Genomic DNA, 23,753 nt, shown 5'->3' on the forward strand with positions numbered 1-23,753 from the left:
TGAAACAAAGCTAACAGTCTTATTAAAAAGACCCAGTGACACCTGTGATGAATCAGAAAGGTGTGTTGTGATGTAATATGTAAATGACATCATGTGATCACGTCGCTCCGCCTTAATCAGGAGCTCCGCAGAAACCGTCCTCAACAAGGAAGAGATTTCTGCAGAACTGAGCACCACCCCGGCCGTGTGCGTGTGTGTGTGTGTGTGTTTATAACTGGGCCATCAGGCCATGAACAAATCCCTGAACTTTGGACTGCAAGCTGCATTAAAACCAGAGCCCTGAGTTTCACACAGCGACATGTTTTTGCTCGACAAGCAGAAGGAACCCGAATCCTGCGTGGGATTAAAACCCGTCGCTGAAGGTCATTCACAGAGATCTTTAACAACGCTGCCAAACTGGACATCAGGAGCAACGACCGCGGTACATCGTCCACCATTCTGTTTATTGACCGCGTCACGTGACTCACTGTATTCGCACGCCCCCATTTCCTCAGTCCACACTACACAGAACCACGTGTCGAAACGTAGACACGTGTTCAGAAACACCGGGATTAACCAGCCCAGGTCTGTGCTGAACGAGTCGCTGTGTGCAGATACGGTCATGTAGACGCACTTCATTTCAGCGAGCACTGAGCGCCGCACCATGCGCCCTTCCTTTCTTTCGTTCCTTCACCCGCCGCTCTTCTTAACGAAGCACTGACATCGGAGACTCCTTCCATAAACATTAAATAATCCTCTCCTTACAGACAACGGGACATCACGAACGACTGACTACACGCATTTCTGTTAGTTAAATTACAAAAACACAGGTTTGTTTAGGTTACGTGGTGCGCCTGCCGTAAAAGCGTAAGCTGTTACCGTGGAAACGATAGCGGAGTAGAACTGCGCACGCTGATGTAAACGTGGTACAAGCGTGGAAGAAAAACACCTGGAGGGGTGTGCGGTTATAAGAAAGTAAATCAGCAGCAAAATGTGGTGCAACCGTCAACACGCGGCATGTCTGATTCACTTCCTGCAGGCGGGTCGACACAGGGTCGCGCCACTCTCTCAGAGAACTCTCTTCGACCTCGCTCGGACGTTCTCACCCGGCTGTAGAACCACACAGAGGGGGAGGACGTGCCGGGGTTCCTTTCAAACAGACTGAACCGTGCAGAAGCGGAAGCAACCGTACACGTCGTTCAGTAGTCTGGGAGAGTTGAGAAGACCATCTTCAGTTCCCAAGTAGGAACTGCCCATGATATCACGGGGAGGAACCGTACTGGTATAATTGTTGGTCATCTTCATACGATATTGACGATGAAGTTGATGAGTAGAACGAGAACGTGGATCATGGTGGAAGGCAGAGTTTCATTTATTCCCCCAAAAAAGTAGCTTCCTCCAGAACATGGAAGTGGTTCGAATTCAACCTTTCCGTCTTTCCTGGAGTTACAGCATGAATACATTGTGTTTGTATAGCTTACATCAGACCTTCTCAACCTTTTTAACTAAAGCCCCTCCCCAACACTCCCCCATCTCACCCCATACTGGAGGAGACCAGGTATAATAATTATCCACTCTATCTCAAATCTACCTACCTACCTACCTACCTATCTATCTAACATACATACATTATATACATACATACATACACACATACATTATATACATACATACATACACACACACACACACACACACATATATATATATATATATATACACATATACACACACACACACATATACACACACGCACACACCCCCCAGTTGAGAACCAGTGGTTTAGATAGTTTAGTATTTAATGGTGGTCAGAATTAAGTTGTAGTTAATCGATGTTTGTGTTTACACGGCTCTCGAGACCGTACGCCGACGTGACACACGCGGCCAAAAATATGAACGTTACAATTTTCGCATGGTCATTTATATCGTCACTGCAACCTAAAAAACCATGAAATACCGAGTCACAGTTTTAAGTCCTTCTCACCCGTCCCTATTCCTGAACAGGAAGTCGCGGTTGTTCCGAGCACTATTCCAACATCGAATCGAACGCAGCGTTCAAGTCACGGCTCGACGGTTACAAAGTGCCGACACCAGAGACTCTACTAGAATCCTGCTTTTCTTTTTAACCTTCACGAGAACGAGGTTAGCCGAGTGAGAAGCATCCAGATGCACACAGCAGCCAGTCCAGATAGCAAGATGAAAGCAAACCAAGTAATAACGAAGCTTGGCGCACATCTGCAAACATCAGCATCTCCTCCGGAACAGCAGCAGGCGCGGCGCAGAATCTCTCTGGAGAGTCCACGATATCTGTTGATGATTATGGTAAATCAGCGCACACGCACACACCTAAGCATCAAATCGGACCTGCGGCTCGGCTCGTTTTATCCTTAAACGTCTACCAGGAAGGAAAGACGATGAGCGTTAAAAACGCCACGGACCCAGGCGAGGTATTCCAGACGTTATCTGCTGTTCAGCCATCGTGCACTGATTTCTTCCACATGTCTGAATCATTCCCAGCTGAGCCGCTTCACCCACAAACACCCATTAGAGCCCGTTTCATTACAAAGAGCTCAAAATACACACGCGTATTAAATGGGGGAGGAGGGAGGGGCCTTCGTCTGTCTATACATCAGCCATGTGGAGTGGATTTAATAAAAAAACAAACACCGGGGAAGTGATGAGTTACAGGAGTACCGTGAACTCGATCTGTTCAATCTGGCACCGAGCGCCAATCCCCCCCCCATACCCCCCTCCCCCGACGCAGAGTCTGAAACGCTGCAAAACCCCCAAAAGTTTCCATAATCAGACACTAAACTGTCCCGGAGGCACGGCTCAGCGTGCTCACAGGTGCGGTTTTGAACTGAACACGACTGTAAAAACACTCAGCGTTGCATTGTTCTGGGAAAATAACCAACGGCGGGGTGGTGCGAGGACGCCGCCTCGGTTTCCCGTCGCTCCGAAGAAATCCGGGTGTAGAGAAACAGCCGTGAAACCAGACGTTTCCTGTTCTCGCTTACGTTACAGCAGCACCAGGCTCTGTTAGTCGAAACATCAAGTGTATAAAGCTCTGACACTGGAGACCCCCTTCTTACCAGTCGGAGATCGGCAGACGGACGCGGCGACGTGGCGGTTGGCCGAGTGTAGCTTCATGCAAAATCTCAGGGAGGGACGGGCTGGCTGGACGGAGGTTTGGGTAATTTTTTTTTTTTTTTAGATATTTGTTCTTACCTTATGTTCCTGAAGCAGTGATTTCCTTGCCGTGTTCTATTTACCCAAAATAAAGCGACCCTGGTGTTTTGGGGGTTTTTTTTGCCACATATAGAAGAGCCAGTGATCACCAAGAGCAAACGCTTCGCTTCATCATGACATTAAAGCCAGTGATTGTGTGTGATGAACAATTTCCCTGCAGGATTGATCTTTTATTTATTTAGAGGGAAGAGGGTGGGTTTGTATACGTACAGACTCTAGATGTGTGTGTGTGTGTGTGTGTGTGTGTGTGTGTGTGTGTGTGTGCATGTAGATCTGACGTTAGGGGTGTGTGTGTGGATCCGGGCTCTACCAGGGAAGCTGGCTTAGCAAACAATAGCACCCCAAAAATAAATAAACAAACAAACAAACAAACAAACAAACATCTCAGCCAGTGAGAATATCTAGAATATGGTCAGATTTATGTAATATTTCCTATTAGAACACATTTAACCAGATATAAGAAGATTATTAAACCTATTGTTCCACGTTGCAAAATTATCCGCCATGAGAACGAACTTGTTCTATCGCAAGCTTGAAATAGGCAACAGTAAGTTTTAGTCATGTTCTATTTGGTTTTGTTGTAATTGTGTAGATAACTGGACGTATTCGAGACATTTTCACTCGCTAAGATGAGATTTTTAACAGTGTAGCAGTGGTTTCCTGCACAGAGACTCGGAAAGTCATCGGCCCCTTTCGGGTAAAACATGACACGACACTTACGTAGCGTTTCGTTTCCGAGCGTTCCTTTTCCTATTTATCATCATCATCATCGTCGTCGTCATCTTCCCCCCTGAATCTCTCCCCATTATTGAAAACTACACCGTCTCCGTCCTAACCGTTACAAAAACAGCAGCGATCTCCGAAATAAAGCAACAACTGAAACGCGTATCTAGGTACAGCGAGCTGATTCGCTAAGAGCAGTCAGATAGATTTGATTACTGCTAGCTAACAAACTAGTCCTGGTGTTTATGTCACAACAGGTTTGTTTTTGTTTAACAAAACAGTAAGAAAAACACCACCACCACCACCACCACCACGCAATTAAGCGCTCAGTGGATACTGTAACGTCAGGGTTGTTTTTCTAAGACAGATACTTTGCATTTCCAAGAGTTAGATAGATAACTAGTGGGGGGACGACAACAACAACAAAAAAAAATGAAAACATACGACCAAATCTTACTGGCCTTTTCCTTGGGCGTTAACGCTTTACTCGCAGGTTGATTCGATTATCCAGCGCAATTTAACCGAAGAGTTCACCCGACTCGGTCACTACACAAAAACCCCTCTCCGGTCTCGGCCGTCCCATCTGTAGTTCTCCCCCTTCCTAAAAATGGTGGTCTTTTTAACATTTAAATAAAAAAGTGCCTCAGAGTGGTTGTCGAGGTCGCGGCGACTGGAGGCTTTACGCAACATGTATACGGTACGGTGAAGGCTGTTCTCTTCAAACCTACACGCAACCAAAGAAAGATTGTGTGGAGGAGGAGTGTGAGGAAGGAAGAAAGGCCTGCAGTTAAACACCTTCCAGCATCTTATTCATAGGACCATCCATTTCCCCACTTACAGCTCCATGGGCTATGAAAGGCAGCGACAGGAATAATTACACGCAATTCAGCAGCTGACAGCCAGATCCACCGTCCAACAATCCGCACGCTCGCAACTAATCAATAAGAGGACCGAAACCAAGACTACCACAGAGCTCGGATGATTTATTGCAGAGTGTTAATATCTCAATAAACTGCCTGATAGATATTATAGTCTCAACCAATCAACTCCATTTTATATATCTATCATGTATGAATGCATATATACTAGAGATGCACCGACACTAAATCTCTCAGCTGATACCGATAAGCGATTATTCGGAGTGATATCGGCCCGATAGTTCTGCCTTTTATACCTTCTTTTAAATGAATAAAAATTAATTCCACAATTCTGAAAGAAATGCAAATAAAAACTGTATTCTCTCCATTTCAGCAAGTTGTTTGACAGTAACTGGTCTCATCAACAGAAAACACATTACTCTAATTAACATTAACACATGAACTCCATTCTGAAGATTAAAGTAAGATTATTAACTTACTGAATGTTATTAATGATCATGATAATGAGTCTTTATTAAATCACGTATACATTACAGCACGGTGAAATTCTTTTCTTCACATTTCCCAGCATGTTAGGAAGTTAGGGTCAGAGCACAGGGTTAGTTATGATACAGCGCCCCCTGGAGCAGATAGAGTTAAGGGCCTTGCTCAAGGGCCCAACAGTGGCAGCTTGGCAGTTCCGGGGCTTGAACCCCGACTTTCCGATCAGTACCCCAGACCCTTAGCCACCAAGCCACCACTGCCCCCCTACCATATTAATTCATATTAACGTTGACTGAGTTCTAAAAATTCTCCTGTTAGTCTCACATTTACTCGCCACAAACAAACGCATTTCTACTTCATCATTAAACATCAAACTGGTCATATATAATATCAACTTTTTTATATATTAACATTAACTGGATATGAAATACACTACTCTACAAATATATTTTTCCTGTGCAATTTATATACTACTTTTTTTTGTCAATTCATCTTCATTTAAATCTTTCAATGGTGTACCGGCCCTTTAATTCAACGCGAGGGCGCAGCCGGGGTGGGGTGGGGTGATTGACTTGATGCGGAAACTTCTGCGTCGTAAAATTTACTTCAGGTGTAAAATGTTATCAGTACGGAGATTACAGAGATTACAAACTGCAGTTTGTCATCATTCCACACAAGAGATATAATCTTCACACAAAGCACATAATCAATGTGTTCTCCCGCCCTCTTTTGATTGACAGGATATAATCATCCCTGATCATCGGACGTTTCTAAACCTATCAGCTGATAGCCTTTATCGGCCGATACATCGGTGCATCTCGAATTAGTATAGATAGATATGTATATATTATATGCATAAAATATAAGTATATATTTTATGTACACACACACACCCCGTTGGCAATTTGCCAACGATGGCAACATGACAGCACCTCACACGTTTTATCCATTTACAGTTACGTACCACTTTGGGGAACACCTACGAGTTAGTATAACGGCTACAAACAAGCGTGCGTTCTTGGTCATGTTACTAAGCAACCGCAAAGCGCAAAATCCTCTCGCGTGAAAGCGTAACGTTAGCGCGACGTAACAAAAACGCCGACACCGACCGGAGACTCCTTCCATAAACGCTGCATATAAAAGGTCTCGTCAGAGAAAACGTCACCGTATCGACGGTCACACGCTTTACGATAACACAAGTGCGTGTGGAGCGTCCGTCACGGCGGTCCCTGTCGCTATAGAAACGATAACGCCTGAGAACAAGAGCATCACAGAAAATGTGCGCCGTTATAGAATTTTCTGTTTTGAATGAACACGTACTGAGCAATCAGAATCCAATTCAGAAGCTATCTTGCTTTAATTTGACGATACTTACAATATTACCCCCCCCCCCAAAAAACGCTCGGCAACGTAATATATAACAACGCTAACGTTTCGTAGCTTGTAAAATCAGCAGGTTGTGTGTTTATACCTCAGAAGGCTGAAACAAGTACTGATTTATTTGAACAAAAAGGACAGTGAGACAGAAGTGAAATTAAACCCCTTTGGGAGTGCGTCATCTTAAAAAAAAAAAAAGAAAAAAAACCCCCGTACGGACGGTGCTTTCAGACAAACAGACGAATAAAAGACCACATGTAGCGAAGAAAGAAAGCGTTCCAGACGGGGCCGCGCGCACCGACCGCCCTGGCAGAAGTTACACCGCTGACCTGTTACATAACATCCTGCCAGGACCCGAGGAGCTTTAAACAAGAGGGAAAGGATCTAACGGAGGAGCTTAGACCTCTCCGTTTCACAGCGATCATGGGAGAAGACCGCGCGTTACAGCGCGTTACAGTCTGCCACCGCCGTCGTTTAGGGCGTGACCTGGCTGTATAAATAAATTAGGGAGGTTTTATGGGTGGGGGTGATACAAAAACACAAACAGTGGAATGTTTAACGCACAAAAAAAAAAAAACAGAGTGAGAGAGAGAGAGAGAGAGCGAGCGCGAGTGTAGTAATAAGCAACGTTTGTTCGGAGTCAAATATCGATGAGGTAAAGCTTAAGAAGGTTGAGAGATCTACAAGCAGCAGAGCGGAGAGGTCGAATAACTGACCTCCGGTTATTGAATTCATCTTAAGATGAGGCCTAAAAAGAACATTTTTAAAAGAGAGAGAGCGAGAGAGAGAGAAAGAAAGGGAAGGAAAAAAACCAAACAAAACTATAGCATGAAACAAACGTACAGCCTTGTTTTAGCAAGATCTACAAAAACTAAAATGAATAAGCTATTTTTGCTCTCTCTCTCTCTTTTTTTCCCTTCTTCACTGTCAAAGCGCGAAAGCCAAACCACTAATCAAACACGAACATGTTTAAGTTCTGATCACGAGCAGATAAAGTAAAACCGACATGACATCTGAAGCGCGCCAGTGCCATGTTGTGCAGCAAATAACCACCGAATTTATATAAAGAAAGGAAGAAAGAAAGAAAGAAAGATTCCTGTTGGGCAATCGGGAAAGAAAAGGCTGGTATATTTGAGCTTGAAAACAGGCTCACGTCTGGCATGAGGATGTGCGAACGTTAACACGTTATAGCATGGAAAAGTACAGAGTGTGGACACTAAACACAGGTGAAGAAGCTGGGAGACGTGTACTGTTTAATATGGGACACACACACACACACACACACACACACACACACACACAAGGCTACATACACATACATGCGTAGACAGATCTCCCTCTCTTTATGGAATAAATGATTATAATATATATATATATATAAAAATGGTGGCTTGGTCCTGTTTGGGCATCAGCAGTGCGGTGTGGCTCAGCAAAGCAGCCGAGAAAGGAAATTAAGCATAAATATGGAAATTATGTAATAGCCCCATTAAACTCGGCCTCCTCCAGCGTCTAAAGAAAAAAACATGACAACGTTTACCATATATATATATATATATATATATATATAAAACCAATATGTTGCTGCGAGATTTTCTCTCTCTCGCTTGCTCTCTCTCTCTCACACACACATCAGGGATATGGTTTTAAAAACGTCTTGAAGATAAAGCTACATAATAATAATAATAATAATAATAATACTGAAAAAAATCATAACATATTAATAAATAATCCAGAAGGTAAAACGTGGCGTGTAAATGTTTCACCCTGGACTCTTCTGTAGCAAGAATAAATAATACAAACGAAGAATTACATTCGCCTTGACCTTGTGTGTGTGTGTGTGCGTGTGATTTTAAATAACGTTAAAAGGTCAGGATATTAATTGAGTATTCCTTTTAAGAGTGTGATGAGGACATTATCATTTAATCTCAATACCATTGGTGTGGAGGTGGGATTGAGGAAGGAATATGATCCTAATAAAAAGGTGCAAACATTATCAAAAATCTATTGTTTATGATGATGATGATATTGTTGTTGTGTATGATGATATTGTTGTTGTGTATGATGATGGTGATGTTTGTGGATGGAATATTAGTGGTGTTGGTGATAATCAGCCCTGTAAAACACTTCAGAGAGGAGGTAATGGATGATCTTTCAGCACTGAGAGAGTACCATGAAGGTCTGGACAGATTATGGAGGAATTATTCTGCACAGAATCGAGAGGTTTTCTTCCTCGACCTACTTTTTGCGGGTTTTGACTGCAACATGGGAGAGGAAGCGGCTCACACTGCACGCATTTCAACTCTTTAACCTTCACACGGACACCAAACATCACAATCAACTGCCCCACACCTTCCCCAGCCCGTGTGGAGGAGACCGGAGCGGGTTCTCACACAACAACACCTCTCCGCTCGACATTATTTCCTGCTACACACATTAAAGTAACAAAGAGAAAAAGGTGGAACCTACCACGTGACTCCGAGAAGGGGGGGGGTGGGGTGGGGGTGGATCTCACTAATTACGCTCCAGTTTGAGTATTATTTTTAAAAATAGAGATCTGTATTATGGAGAATAATCGCGTGATCCGGGTGTAGAGGTGGGGGGTTGTTGCTGGAGATATTCCTCTTGGGGGTTAAAATAAAAAATAAAAAATAAAAATGAGGTGGGGGAGAGAAGAAGAAAATCCTGGTGCGCTCGTCCGGTAAATCCGCTCCGTTTGGGATTCACGAAATGGGCGAAGGAGCCGAAATCACACAAAGAGGCACAAAGGGGAATAAAAAAAAGCCCGCTCCGGTGTTTAATCCCGCGGCGCAGTGCTGCTCCGTCTCCCTGCCCCGGCACACGGCGCGGTTCCGGTGTGATTGCGCGGTTTTCGGGCTGGATCTGCGTGCTGGCGGTGTGTGTTTCTCGGGTATATTGTTGTTGTGTCAGAGGGAGAGACGGTGGGGGAAAATGGCGGCTCGGCGGATTTTCAACTCTCTGACAAAACAGAAAACAGCGGAGCAGCTCGTCGGGCTTCCTCTTACTGACACTCACACACCGACAGGGGGCGCTGGGAGCGCGCATCGGGCACACGCACACGCGCCATCTGCCGCTTCAGCCACGGCTTACACACACACACACGCAGTGCAGAGCTCTGAGACCAGGGTGGGTTCTCTCCCTCTCTGACACACACACACGTCTTGTTTCTTCACAGAACGTCCACTGATGTAATCATTATCTACTGTTTCAAATAAAAGCCATAAAAACAGTTGGGGTTTTTTGTGAGAACATATTTGGCTTTGTGGTCCTCACAAAGGGTCACACACACACACACATACACACACAACTAAACAGACACAAAACAGAGTTACAATGAACATACATACAAAGCTAAAATTAATCCACAGACCTACAACTAGACCCACTCATACTCCAAACTACAGATAAACCCGGTGGTACGCCAAACTGCGACTAAACCTGGTGGTATGCCAAACTGCGACTAAACCTGGTGGTACGGCAAACTACGACTAAACCCGGTGGTACGGCAAACTACGGCTAAACCCGGTGGTACGCCAAACTGCGACTAAACCCGGTGGTACGCCAAACTGCGACTAAACCCGGTGGTACGCCAAACTACGGCTAAACCCGGTGGTACGCCAAACTACGACTAAACCCGGTGGTACGCCAAACTACGACTAAATACACACAATCCCACAGAGGGTAAAGCTGAGAGTCAGAGTGAGGGTAGAGTGAATCTAAAGTATATTCAGACTAGACTCAAAACACGAGAACAAAACAGGAACACAAAACACACACGCGCACGCACACGCGCACGCACACGCGCACGCACACACACACACACAGAAGAACAGCTCTTGGCATCAACAAATCTACTTCAAGGTCTCAAGGGGCCTAGACTAAGACATCTGCATGTTCAGGACATTCAACTACACACACACGCACACACGCACGCACACACACACACACACACACACACACACACACACACACACACACACACACACCAAGAGACACACAACGAAACATGCAGGTTGGCGTGAGCGCTAGTGCTCAGCAGGGTTAAACTACACACACATCACACTGTCAGCCTTTTAAAAAAGGCACGTTTGGACAAAAATAAAGAAAAAAAATATCACACTCAGAGTTTAAGAGCGTGTTGTCTCGCAGTCAGTGTGTGTGTGAGAGAGAGAGAGAGAAACAGCTGGGTCACAGCTGGATGTGAGTGGAGACAGAAACACAGCCATGTTTTTTTTTCTTGACATGTGCAAATAATGTGTGTGTGTGTGTGTGTGTGTGTGTATTAAGATATTTACCTTCATGTACACTAATGTTCAGTGCTAAGTGGTGCTTAGGCTATAAATTAGTGTGCTACACTAGAACCTGACAGAGTACACAGGAACAGTAAACACACGAGACTTCTACAATCTCGCGCACTGCTCTACATACACCGCAGTGCATTGTGGGTAATAAAGCTTGGCATGAAATAAAAATAAATAAACAAACAAACAAAAAACCCCACGGGCCTCCATGAAAAGCGTGCGCATTGTTAGCAACAAGCTGTTCAGCTAACTTTAGCTAGGATACGATTCGAACCGATTCTTAAAGCAACAAGCCGATATTTGCCGATGCCACTGAATCTACTACGGTACGATTCTTTAAAAAAAAAAAAAGATTGGACGTTTGACTGAATCTGACGTAGAGAGGGACTATTATAAAAGGAACGTCGTTACGCACAAATCAGCCTTTTAGTTTACAAATATGGATTCTGTCCTACGCACCAGCCATTTGTAATTTTTTCTTTTCTATTACTCGAATTCCGATCGCAGCCTCGATTCATTTCAGTCGGTGCTTATTAAACGGTCCGACTGTTTCACTCGAACTAAAGTAGCTCTATAAAGTAAAACGTAAAACACTGTGATCATTCCAAGTCGTGTCTTATTTAACGCCGCCGGTGCAGGCGGCCATTTTGTCCTGACGTCAGGCTTGAGGACACCTTCCCGACTTTCCCCGGTAGGAATTCTTACTCAACGGGACTTTTTCCCCCAGTTCGGATAACCCGAGTCACAAGCCTAGCACGAGGACGTGCGTGGTTTTTCTTCTTTTAAAACTTTCACACGCTTCTGTCAGTCGCTCTAGATGAGAGTGTCTGCTAAAATGTAAAGAAATTGGTTGAAAATAATAGAAAATTTATATATCTTCCCCCCTTTTCATTTTGTCGTCTAGTTGCTCGAGTTTCTAATAAACACAGGAGAAATAATAAATAATTTAAAAAAAAAAAAAAAACGTCACAAACAGCAGGAATAAAGATGGCGCCCAAAAAAACCCTGTAATAAAGCGTCTTGATTCAGCAGCTGAATGGTGGAGCTGCGCCTCCTGGTGGTCAGGACGAGAAACGTGTTTATTTTATTATTTATTTGGAGGTGGAAAATTAATTTTGCACCAGAAAACGATGGGAACTCATGATTGAGTAATCTCGAAGAGAATAAAGACTACAGATAAATACCTGGAGGAAAATAAACATAAGGGGAAAGAAGTGGTTTAACGATATCTGTGCATTCTGACACGTACGGAAGCGTATTAAAGACTACAGATTAAAAACAACAACAACAACAACAACAACGTGTCTAAAAAACAGCGTGAACGAAGAAGAGAAAAATAAAACCCTGCTAATTTAATTCATAACTCTGTCTCATGGTAATAAAATCTGGGGAAATTTCACCATCCGTCCATCACGGCAGTTTAATCACATCCAAACGCCTTCCTTTAAAATCGCTCTGTTTTTACATCTGTATTTATCGTTATTATATTCTTTATCACATCATTCTGAAATTCTTATATTGTTTATTTATTGTATATTCTATACTTGTGTGGGTTTTTTTTACATCTCATTACACTTACATTACTATTTAAGATTCTCCCTTCATCGTTAATTTATTTAATCTAAGCGCTTTTCTATTACATTACATTGTTATCCATCTTTTTTTTTTTTTACTGCTTGATTTGTACTACTACGTGTATAAAACTTTATTAAGAAAGCCGGTCTAAAAAAGTAAATACTCATGGAAAAAAAAAAAAAAAGAAGTTTTGTCTCACCGTTGAAAAGCACGAGCTGCATCCAGACTTGAACACCTTCATTCTGTCCAACAGGCTTTGTGTGTATGTATGTGTGTGTGTGTGTGTGTGTGTGTGTTCGGTTTATCCAAGAATGTTCGATCTAAAGATCAGAAAGAAACACAAAGGCATGAAGGGTCTGATCGGTTCGGAATCAAAACTTCAACACAGTTAAACAGTTAAAATATAGAAATAAACATGCGACACTCTTCATTAGGGCTTGGCGATACGGCGATAGAACATCCGTATCGTGATAAACGATCACGCGATACGATGTTCGGAGATATCGTTGGTATGGTGATGCTTTTTTTTTTTTTAAACGATTTTTAATCATTACGGATTAAACGGTACAGAACGGATGCCGCTGATTTGAGGTCATTCTTTTTTTTTTTAGCTTAATCTTCTTCGTCTTCGTAGGCGTCAAAGTATCGTCAAATGCCGTTCAGCAGTTTTTTAGGTTATTTTACTACAGTTTCGCAGACAGTTTGTTAGCTAAATTATGTATCGTGCACCATAGAAATGTCCTCGAATATCGTGATATGATCTTTTTGTCATATCGCCCCAGCCCTAGTCTTCATTGTAGACAAAACTGATATTCTGTAAAAGTTATTTCTTTCTTAATACACGTTTTTTTCCCCCCTGTAAAAACCTACATTAAAAAGAACAGGAAGGTTTCAATCAGATCTCATACCCAGCGTATTTACACAGTTCAGCAGAGAGTAGAAATCCCCGGAGGGATCTGTAATAAATAAACCTGTGATAAACGTAGAAAGTGTTTAAAAGAAACTGCAGAATAATTCTCGAAGATCCAGCCTGGTGATGTGACGCTATAATAAGAACATCGCGGTAAATCTGGTCGCAATACGAGTTTCTTAAATTATCATTTGAAACTGGAAAATAAATAAATATTGTGCAGATATTAAATACCGTATCGTTAGTTCAAATCGTAAGTAACGTGATTAAAAAACAAAAACATACAGTGCTGAATAAATCTTTATATCATGATACACATGGTGTATCGCAGAGATGCGTTTGAGAATCATGATGTAATATTCATCATATCGTCCACCCTTACTCCAAGACCACTAAAACCAGAAGCTTAAACTGGATTAAATCACATTTTTTATCTATTAATCCAATTACAACAAGGTTTAAAACCAATTTAAGCCTTCATTTAATCCTGCTCTTAAGTTTACACTAAAATTTAACTCGTTAGCTTTTTAACCGCTTTCAGATTGAAACGCTTTCTGTCATACTGAATAGTTTTAGATCGTCAAATGAAATACAACATAAAACAAAGGCAACCCGAGTGAACACTATACAGTTTTTATTTAGATAGTTTTTTTTTTTATTGAAGCAAAAAATTTGAAAAATCTAATTGTCCCGTTAAACTAAAAATCTAGTTGTGCCATCTGTATCAGCGATAACTGCAACCAAACGCTTCCCATAACTGGAGATTTCAACTTACGCACTGAAGACCGGACATTCTCCTTTAGGATTTTCTGGTAGGGAGCAGAATTCATGTTTCCCTCGATTACTGCAAGTTGTCCTGAAACAGCAGAGCATCCCCACACCATCACACTACCACCACCATGCTTGACCATAGGTATGTTGTTCCCTATGAGGGAATGTATGAGGACTCCTGTCTTCTAAACAGTTCCACTTTCGACTCCTCAGTCCACAGAACATTCTCCCAGAAGCTTTGAGGATCTCTCAAGGTGTGTTTTGGCAAAATTCCGACGAGTCTTAATGTTCTTCTGGGTTAGCAGTGGTTTTCACCTCACCACTCTTCCATTGCGGCCATTTTCCCCCAGTGTCTTTCTGATAGTGGAGTCATGAACAGTGATCTTTATTGATGTGAGAGAGGCCTGTAAGTCCTTTGATGTTGTCCTCGGCTCTTTTGTGACTTCCTGGATGAGTCATCGCTGTGCTCTTGGAGGAACTTTGGAAGGTCGGCCACTTCTGGGAAGGTTCACTACTGTGCCGAGTTTTTCCATTTGGAGATAACGGCTCTCGCTGTGGTTCTCTGGAGTCCCAGAGCCTTTGAAATATCTTTGTAACCCTTCCCAGATTGATGTATTTCAATCACCTTCTTCCTCATCATTTCTGGAATTTCTTTCAGCTTTGCCACAGTGTGTTATTGAGGAAGACCTTTTAACCAACTGCATGCTGTTAAAGAAGTTCTATGTAAGTGTTGATTTGATTGAACAGAGTTTGCAGTAATCAGGTCTGCTTGTGTCTCGTCCAGCTGAACCCCAGTTTCATAGAGTTGGGGAATTACGGGAGCAAATACATTTTCACACAGGCCCAGTTAGTATTGGATAACATTTTTTTTTTTTTTGCTTCAATAAATAACTATAATTTAAAAACGGTATTTTGTGTTTACTCAGGTGGCCTGAAACTACTGAGTATGAGAGACACAACAACAGAAAGAAAGGCTTTAAAAAAAAAAAAAAAAAATAGAAAAACAGTCAATAATATGAACTCTCTCAGATGACTAGCTAGGAAAACAACAAAACAAAAAGTTAACATTTGTTTTAAAAAATGTAGTAATAATAACAACAATAATAATAATAATAATAATAATAATAATAATAATAATAATCTCTGAAAGATAAACAGTAAGCTAACCGCTAGCAAACGCTACGTGACCGGTCTCAGCTAGTTCACTGCTGTTTTTAATACTGATCTTTTTTTTTAATTAAAAAGAAAAAATCCCCTCAAATTCCACTGTTTTTGAAAAAGAAAATATATTTTTTTAAATGTTACGTAAACCCTCCTAATGAATTAAATACTCGCTTTCGTTTGCATGCTGTTGAATAAAACGTTAAAGTCTGTCGTATCCAAGGAAGCTAAGTAACGCCGAGGTCGAATCCGGATTGAAGCCGTGCTCCCTACGTAGGCGCGCTACGCAGTGAACGGAGTAATGACGTCAACACGCTCTGTAGTGCCCTACGCAGTCCGGATGTAGGGATTTGGAACACGGCCGTCTCTGCGATTTGAACTGAATGTCGGCCTGTTGACTCTGCAACCTCGGGAATCATTTTACTGAATAACGTTTAAGGAGTGAAAATAAATTTATAACAACACTGCCTTACGACTCGGCCGTCGTTTGCTTACCGACACGTCCTGTATCCCCCGCGCACTGTAGAGAAATAAACGCGTTTTTTTGCGTGATGAGTGCAGAATTCACGGCCACTTACTTACCTGAGCGGATCAACCAGACGTGAACCGGAAGCGCTGCTGCGTCCTGAGCTGTGATTGGACAACGCCGGGAAAGCTGCCCGCTGATTGGCTGGTTCGGGTTTGTTTTGTACCGATGGCCAGCAGGAGAGTGGTGAAGTAAATAAACTGTAACTTTGGGATAGTTTTTAGTTGTATTTTTTTATTCATCGCGTCTGTTAAGTAAAAATGAGAAGTAAATATAAAGAAGCTTTTCGAGAGAGAGAGGGGGAAAAGATTGGATTTAAATCACATCAATAAACAACAACATAATTTCAGCAGGAATCTGTCTCTCTCTATGTGCATGTGGGTTTATGATGTTTATTAATAAGTTTAATGAATTAAGAGCTGTCAAATAGTGCAAGGGAATGTCTCTTAACACAATTTGGGATTCTTGGATAAAAGCTTGTTCCATAAACCTGCTGTCATTTCTGCTTTACTGAAGGTTTTCTTCCCTGAAGCTCCAGCAAAACCTCAGAAGCTGTCCTTCACTTCCACTGAGAGCTCACACTGAATGTCTGCTTTTAAATCTCGAAGATAATACTCGGACCGTGAACAACCACATCAGCACTTTTAGTTCAAAGTAATTTATTACGTCTTAAATTCTTTAAAATATACATAGACAAGCGTTTTTACCCTAAGACAAAACAATTTAATATTTACTCAATCAACCAACCAACCAACCAACCAGTCAACACACAAACCGTAAGAAATCGAGGATTTCTAAAGATACTTTATGCAAAAAAAAAAAAAAAAGAGAAAAAACATTTAAAAAATAATAATAAAAATAATGTGCATCGTCAAACAAAAGCACCACGACTTTAAGAAGTTCCACGTCTCCACCCTGAATCTTACCAGCGTGCCGTAGGAGAGTTTCCTCCATCAGTGAGCTCTGAACTATGAGCGTGCAGAACCTTTTTTCAGTTGTTTTTTGTGGGAATAAACATCCAGTGTCTGCCTTCGCAGCGTTGTGTGAGTAATGATTCAGACATGAAAATGGAAACAAGGCAAGTTAAAACACTTGAGATGCTCCAGATGAAATAAAACAAAACAAAAACAAACAAACCAAATATCTGTTCTGCAGAAAGCAAGTCTGATCATCTCAGGCGTCTAAGCAAGAAACGATCCTCTCTCTCTCTGATCTAAATTTGGAGCTGTGTGAAAGCTGCAAACATTTCCTTAAACTCCATTCATAGATGATTATGCATTCTTCTCTCCCTCTCTCTGTGTCTAATTCACATACACACAAATACTTTGTTTCCTCTCTAGGAGATGGATTCCAGAAAATCCCGAGTCAGAAAACCTGCTGGGGGGGGAAGGGAGAAAAAAAAAAGAAAGAAAACAAAAACAAAGTGCGTGGAGTGATTCGCTCTCGTCTCGCGGCTCAAAGTGCTGAAAAAGGGGAGAGGAATCAACGGACTTGCAACTCTTACACAGGTCTTTATTTCAATTAAATGAGAATAAAAGGAACACAAAAGGCCTAGGCATTAAGACAGAACTTGTCTGTGAAGGTTTGTGGTTTGATTTCTTTCTTTCGTTATTTTCCTCTTCTCCTGTATCTTCTATCTCCACTCGTGAACATGGAGAGGATGTGGATGTCTGCGGTATGGATGGAGGACAGATTTTTTTTTCCGGACAGTAAAATCCCCCAGGTTAACGTGTGTTTGAAGACCGGATGAGGGTGAGTCACCCAGCGATAAGGCATAATGACAGGGGTGGGAGCAAAATAAAATGTAAAAAAAAAAAAAAAAAATGAAGAGAGAATAAAAGGCGGGGGTTGGGGGGAGAAAGCACAGTAAAACAGAAAAATAAAAAATACAGAAACGAGGAGGTACTGTATTAGCAGCAGTTTGTTTTCCTTTTTTTTTTTCTTTAAATTCTTCTTCTCCTTCCTCTTGCTTGTGTCTTTTGTTTTTTTCTGGGTATTGTTTTTCTCTTCTCCGTATGAACTGGGTAGCCCCAGGTTGGCATAACTATTCGTCGTGTTCGAGTTCAGACAGGAGGCCGGAGTGTTACAGGACCTCGTCGCTCTCCGTGGTGTGGAGTTGCGTGTCGTCGGCGTCCGTCATGCTGCTCTCCTGCGACTCCTCCATCTCCGCTGTAACACACAACAACGGCGGGTTTACACACCTCTCTCAGAGAGAACGTCACAACAGAAGGATGACGGTACACACTAGTGTGGACTGGAGGTAGGGGGCGGGGCATGTGTGTGTGGGGGAGGCGGGGTTTGGGACATTATACGCCCTATTCGGACGGGATTAAAATGTATGTGGGGTATTGGGGTAATTTCCTATTTTACAGGAGCTCATACTCTGCGACTTTATTTCCGTCCAGATCGGCCACGTCGGTGTTTTTCTCCGGTGGAATGGTTTTGTTTTAGTCTGGATTTTTCTACGCAGATGTTGCCTCACTTTGGGGGTGTGTGTGTGTGTGTGTGTGTGTGTGTAGAGGTAGATGCCTGACTGCAGCTACTGCTGTATTTAATCGTAACGTGCATGTCAGAGCCCCTCTCCCAGATATTAAACGCTTCCTGAATCACGAAACGAAGGAAAAAACCAGATGCTTTCGTTCTGGGAGGTCGAACCCCGACTGCACGCGTTGCACGCGTTACCCGCGCGAGAGTTCTTCAGCAGGAGAAAGAAAACGACGTCTTTAAGATAAAGCGAGCGCCGCTTTAACTGCAGCTACAGGTGCAGAGCGTTACTTTATATTCTCCTACACGCCATCGTGAACTTTTAGTTTTCTAGAAATAACGAGTAAAATCACTGCCCTTACGTGTCTAAACGCACGTGACCGGAACATCCGGGTCCGTAGCAAATACGACCTGCTTGAAACTCGCGCCCCCGAGGGAATTTTATTGCTTGTCTGGATGCGAGAGTTTTATAAACGAGGAGACGTGGGGGGAAAAAAAGGAAAAAAAAAAAAAAAAAAAAAAGGAAACGTATTACAGACGTCCCGCTGATCAACTGATCCAATCCGATCAGGGCTGAAGAGCACTTTCAGACCTCTTGGTCTGATTACCAGGTCTAATCTCAGAGGAAATTACTACTTGTGACTCGTTTGCTATTTGGTCTCACACGGCACATAATTAAGCCACCAAGAAAAGCAACTTTGATGGGAAAAGATGAAGGGGAAAAAAAAAGCGCCAAACAAATTATTAGGCGATTCTATAAATAACTAGATTTCCTGAGTAAATGTTTAGTGCTTCTCCGTGTTGAAAGATGTGCTACAGCGCTACAGCTCCGTCCTTTGGCCAGTCCCGCCAGGATTTAGCGCCTGCAGGAATAAACGCAAAATCAAGCAAACTCCACAATATGCGGAGGACCTTGCGTTGCTTTTTTCCCCTTTTGTTTGCACTGCAAAAAAATAAAAAATAAATAAATAATAAAAAAAACAAGCATTTTTGGCCGCAACGGTCACAGAAAGATCGATGCAAAATCCTCAGTTTAGCAGCTCACGTCTCAATCAATCAATCAATCAATCAATCAATCAATAAATAAATGGAGTTGATTCAGAGTCAAAACACTTTCCCAGTAGAGTTCACTTGGAAGCGGACCGTCACCTCTAACCCCTAGGTAGAAGTTAGCTACTTCTAGCTAACTCGTGCTTACTGGAGTAGTAGAGGTAGTCGTCGGGGGTGACGGGCTCCTCGTCGTCAGGGAGGTAACGCTTGTCTATGGCCTCTTTGATCTGATTGTTGGCTCCTTTGGGGTCCAAGTCCATGGCCCATGAAAAGTTCATCAGAGCCAAGTGAGTCTGACCGAGCTTCTTATAGACCTGCGGAGAAGAGTGAGCGCTCACAATGGGAACGAATACGAAACTAACGTCACGAACACGTCGGGAACGCGACACACTCGCCGCTTCTTACCTTTCCTATTAAAAAGTAAACAAGTGACTCTTTGGGCACGATCTGCTTCAGCTCCTCCAGCTCCTGTAGAGCGGCCTACGGGGAGGAAAAAAAACAAACCACAGTCGTGAAATCGGTCGCCTCTCCAGTCAGGATTTATTGGAGGATTCCTACGCAACACATTCAAGAGAGAAAGAGAGAGAGAGAAGACTAGCCTACCTTGTATTTTTCATTCGCAAAGAGAATAGACGCCCTGTGAAATTTGCATAGTGGGTTCTTAGGGTCGATGCTGATCGCTCTGTTCAGGGTCTCTAAAGCGTTCTCTGATTTTTTCAGTGCATGCTGAACCTGTAATCAGAATAATAAATCATAATAATAATTATTATTATTATTATAAACTTTATTTTATATAGCGCCTTTAAAAGTAGCTTCTCAAGGTGCTTAATGTTTAAAACATACACATCATGTATAAATATAAATCATAAAAATAAGCATACATACATAACGGGGGGAGGGGAGAGATGGGGAGAGAGAGAGAGACGGGGAGAGATGGGGGGAGAGAGAGAGATAGGGAGAGCGACGGGGAGAGCGACGGGGAGAGCGACGGGGAGAGAGAGAGAGATGCGGGAGAGAGAGAGAGAGAGACAGGGAGAAAGATGGGGAGGGAGAGAGAGAGACAGGGAGAGAGATGGGAGGGAGAGAGACAGGGAGAGAGATGGGAGGGAGAGAGAGACAGGGAGAGAGAGAGAGAGAGACAGGGAGAGAGACGGGAGGGAGAGAGAGACGGGGAGAGAGAGAGAGAGAGAGACAGGGAGAAAGATGGGGAGGGAGAGAGAGAGACAGGGAGAGAGATGGGAGGAGAGAGAGAGGGAGAGAGACAGGGAGAGAGATGGGAGGGAGAGAGAGAGGGAGAGAGAGAGAGAGAGAGACAGGGAGAGAGACGGGAGGGAGAGAGAGAGACGGGGAGAGAGAGAGACGGGGAGAGAGAGAGACGGGGAGAGAGAGAGACAGGGAGAAAGATGGGGAGGGAGAGAGAGAGACAGGGAGAGAGATGGGAGGGAGAGAGAGAGGGAGAGAGACAGGGAGAGAGATGGGAGGGAGAGAGAGAGGGAGAGAGACAGGGAGAGAGATGGGAGGGAGAGAGAGAGGGAGAGAGATGGGAGGGAGAGAGAGAGGGAGAGAGATGGGAGGGAGAGAGACAGGGAGAGAGATGGGAGGAAGAGAGAGAGAGAGAGAGAGAGAGAGAGAGACAGGGAGAGAGATGGGAGGGAGAGAGAGAGACAGGGAGAGAGATGGGAGGGAGAGAGAGAGGGAGAGAGACAGGGAGAGAGATGGGAGGGAGAGAGAGAGGGAGAGAGACAGGGAGAGAGATGGGAGGGAGGGAGAGAGAGAGAGAGAGAGAGAGAGAGAGAGAGAGAGAGAGAGAGGGAGAGAGATGGGAGGGAGAGAGACAGGGAGAGAGATGGGAGGAAGAGAGAGAGAGAGAGAGAGAGAGAGAGAGAGAGACAGGGAGAGAGATGGGAGGGAGAGAGAGAGAGAGAGAGAGAGACAGGGAGAGAGATGGGAGGGAGAGAGAGAGAGAGAGAGAGAGAGAGAGACAGGGAGAGAGATGGGAGAGAGAGAGAGAGAGAGAGAGAGAGACAGGGAGAGAGATGGGAGGGAGAGAGAGAGAGAGAGAGAGAGAGAGACAGGGAGAGAGATGGGAGGGAGAGAGAGAGAGAGAGACAGGGAGAGAGATGGGAGAGAGAGAGAGAGAGAGAGAGAGACAGGGAGAGAGATGGGAGGGAGAGAGAGAGAGAGAGAGAGAGAGACAGGGAGAGAGATAGGGAGGGAGATGGGGAGAGAGATAGGGAGGGAGAGAGAGAGAGAGAGAGAGAGAGAGAGAGAGAGAGAGAGAGAGACATGGGGAGAGAGAGAGGGAGACAGGGAGAGATAGGGAGGGAGATGGGGAGAGAGAGAGATGGGGAGAGATGGATGGGGGGAGAGAGAGAGAGAGACAGGGAGAGAGAGAGAGAGAGAGAGAGACACACATGGGGAGAGAGAGAGAGAGAGAGAGACACACATGGGGAGAGAGAGAGTTTGTTTTATATCTGTGATCAGAACACTAGCCACATACACAGTGTACTGGGATACAGGGCGATATGACAAAAATATCATCACGATTGTCAATATTTATCATGATCTACAGCAAAACAGCCGTGAGCCGAGTGAATCATGGGAGAGATGTGTGTCTCGCTCTCGGTCTCGCTCGGGTGAACCACGGAAACAGTGACCAATCGTGGGCGTCTCTGCGCTCGTGCATGTGGAAGAAGGCAGCACGAACAGCAGTTAGATAAAGAAGTGTCTGGGGGGAAACTCATGCCTATGAGCTTTATAGTGTAACTAGTTTAGCTTTGTGGATTTCGATCTTTAATTAGTAAACATGTGGTTCAGCTTTTTAATAATAATAATAATAATAATAATAATAATAATAATTATAATAATAATGTATGCTGCTTAAGCAGCAGTTTTGGTGTTATTTGTCCTACGGCTGAAAGCAGAGCTGCTAGACATCCACCATCATAACATTCTGTGTAATTTCCTCTGCACACAGCGTCGCGTAGGTAAAGAGATCGGTGTGTTACGTGCGTGTTCCGAGGTTACACACTCACCACTCCGATGTGACAGAGGAGTACTGAGCTCTGGGGGTTAATGCTCAGAGCCTTCTTAAAATGAATCTCCGCCAGGTTAAACTTCTCCTGCTTGTAGTAGATCATTCCCAAGCCGTACCTAGTGGAGCAGAGGATCACGCACAGGTTCACTAACCAACATCTTCGATAATCTAGTGGAACTGTAAACAGGAGCGTACTAGCGGGAGTCGTACCAGGCGTTGTAGTGGCGCTTGTTGAGCCGGATGGCGTTGCGGAAGCAGCCCAGCGCTTTCTCCAGCTCCTCGGTGAACACCAGCTCGTGACCCAGCAGCGTGTAGGCGTAGGCGAAGCTCGGGTCCACCTGGATAGCCCGCGTGAAGAACTTGATGGCGATGTCGTGCTCCCGCTGCAGACTGAAACAGTTACCAGCTACACACCAGGGCTGCGGGATTTAAAAAAAAAAAAAAAGAATAAGTTATACATGTGTTGTTTTTATAAGCAACACTGATTACACTGCGATTAAGAAATCGGTTAAACCTGTGCGGTTACCTCAGGCGAGTTCTTGTCCATGTCGGTGAGGTCTTTAGAGAGCGCAGAGAGAGCCACGTCTTTTTGTAAGTGCCATAGTGAGGTAGAGTAGATCTCCATCCCCTCCACCCGGTAGCTCTCGATGCGCCGCACCTCGGAGAAAATCCTCTCCGCCTGGCCACGGGAACGGGAGATGCGTTACCAATTACCAATCTGCTTCGTGACCCGGGTGAAATGATGCAGCAGTTTTGCTTGGTGTAGATATAAACAGGAGAGGCGTAGGAGCTGTATAAGAGCCTCATTTTAAAATCTAGATTACACCCAGGACCCATTCTGGGCCTGCTTGGTTTGGCGGGGCTTATAATTAATCACGGGTTTGCATTCATGTTTCTGTGCAGGCAGGATTGCAAAACGAAGAAGAAGAAGAAGAAGAAGAAGAAGAAGAAGAAGGAGGGCACGTTTTGGATCATAATCGCCCAGGAGTTCCTGCAAACAAGGAACCTGATCTCGTATAAGATTATTTTCCAACCACGAAGGCAGGCACGATGTGTGCGTTTTCCGTGACGTTCTGTGACTCTTGCCACAAAGCTGCACACAGTTTGCTCCAGTCCAAGGAACGTCTGTTTTATAGATACCGATAAGTAGAGACCGACCGATAGATGGGTTTTACAGATATTTCCCCGTATATTTAAGCGTTTTTCCATAATCGGATATCGGTTTTATAAT

At 43.7% G+C, this 23,753-nt stretch overlaps 2 protein-coding genes across 4 annotated transcripts in view; both read right to left on the reverse strand.

The window, feature by feature from the left end:
• Nucleotides 1-16,001, reverse strand: part of kansl1b (KAT8 regulatory NSL complex subunit 1b) — a 61,616-nt gene extending 45,615 nt beyond the window's left edge. Inside the window, exons 1-2 of one of the 3 annotated variants that reach the window (XM_053638389.1) lie at nt 15,921-16,001; nt 12,783-12,903 (exon numbers count right to left, since the gene is read on the reverse strand). The gene's annotated coding sequence lies outside the window, so the exon portion shown is untranslated. Of the gene's footprint in view, nt 1-9,155; nt 12,729-12,782; nt 12,904-15,920 lie in introns of those variants that run through there. The other 2 variants (XM_053638390.1, XM_053638387.1) reach the window with 2 other exon arrangements.
• A 603-nt stretch (nt 16,002-16,604) lies between these two features.
• Nucleotides 16,605-23,753, reverse strand: part of cdc27 (cell division cycle 27) — a 19,372-nt gene continuing 12,223 nt past the window's right edge. The window contains exons 13-19 of the mRNA XM_053638391.1: nt 23,049-23,201; nt 22,733-22,941; nt 22,521-22,638; nt 20,089-20,217; nt 19,891-19,965; nt 19,634-19,799; nt 16,605-18,120 (exon numbers count right to left, since the gene is read on the reverse strand). Coding sequence (XP_053494366.1) covers nt 18,035-18,120; nt 19,634-19,799; nt 19,891-19,965; nt 20,089-20,217; nt 22,521-22,638; nt 22,733-22,941; nt 23,049-23,201 — 936 coding nt within the window. The 3' untranslated portion in view covers nt 16,605-18,034. The remainder of the gene's footprint in view (nt 18,121-19,633; nt 19,800-19,890; nt 19,966-20,088; nt 20,218-22,520; nt 22,639-22,732; nt 22,942-23,048; nt 23,202-23,753) is intronic.

Source organism: Ictalurus furcatus, chromosome 12 (assembly GCF_023375685.1).
Source record: "Ictalurus furcatus strain D&B chromosome 12, Billie_1.0, whole genome shotgun sequence".
Lineage (NCBI taxonomy): Eukaryota > Metazoa > Chordata > Actinopteri > Siluriformes > Ictaluridae > Ictalurus > Ictalurus furcatus.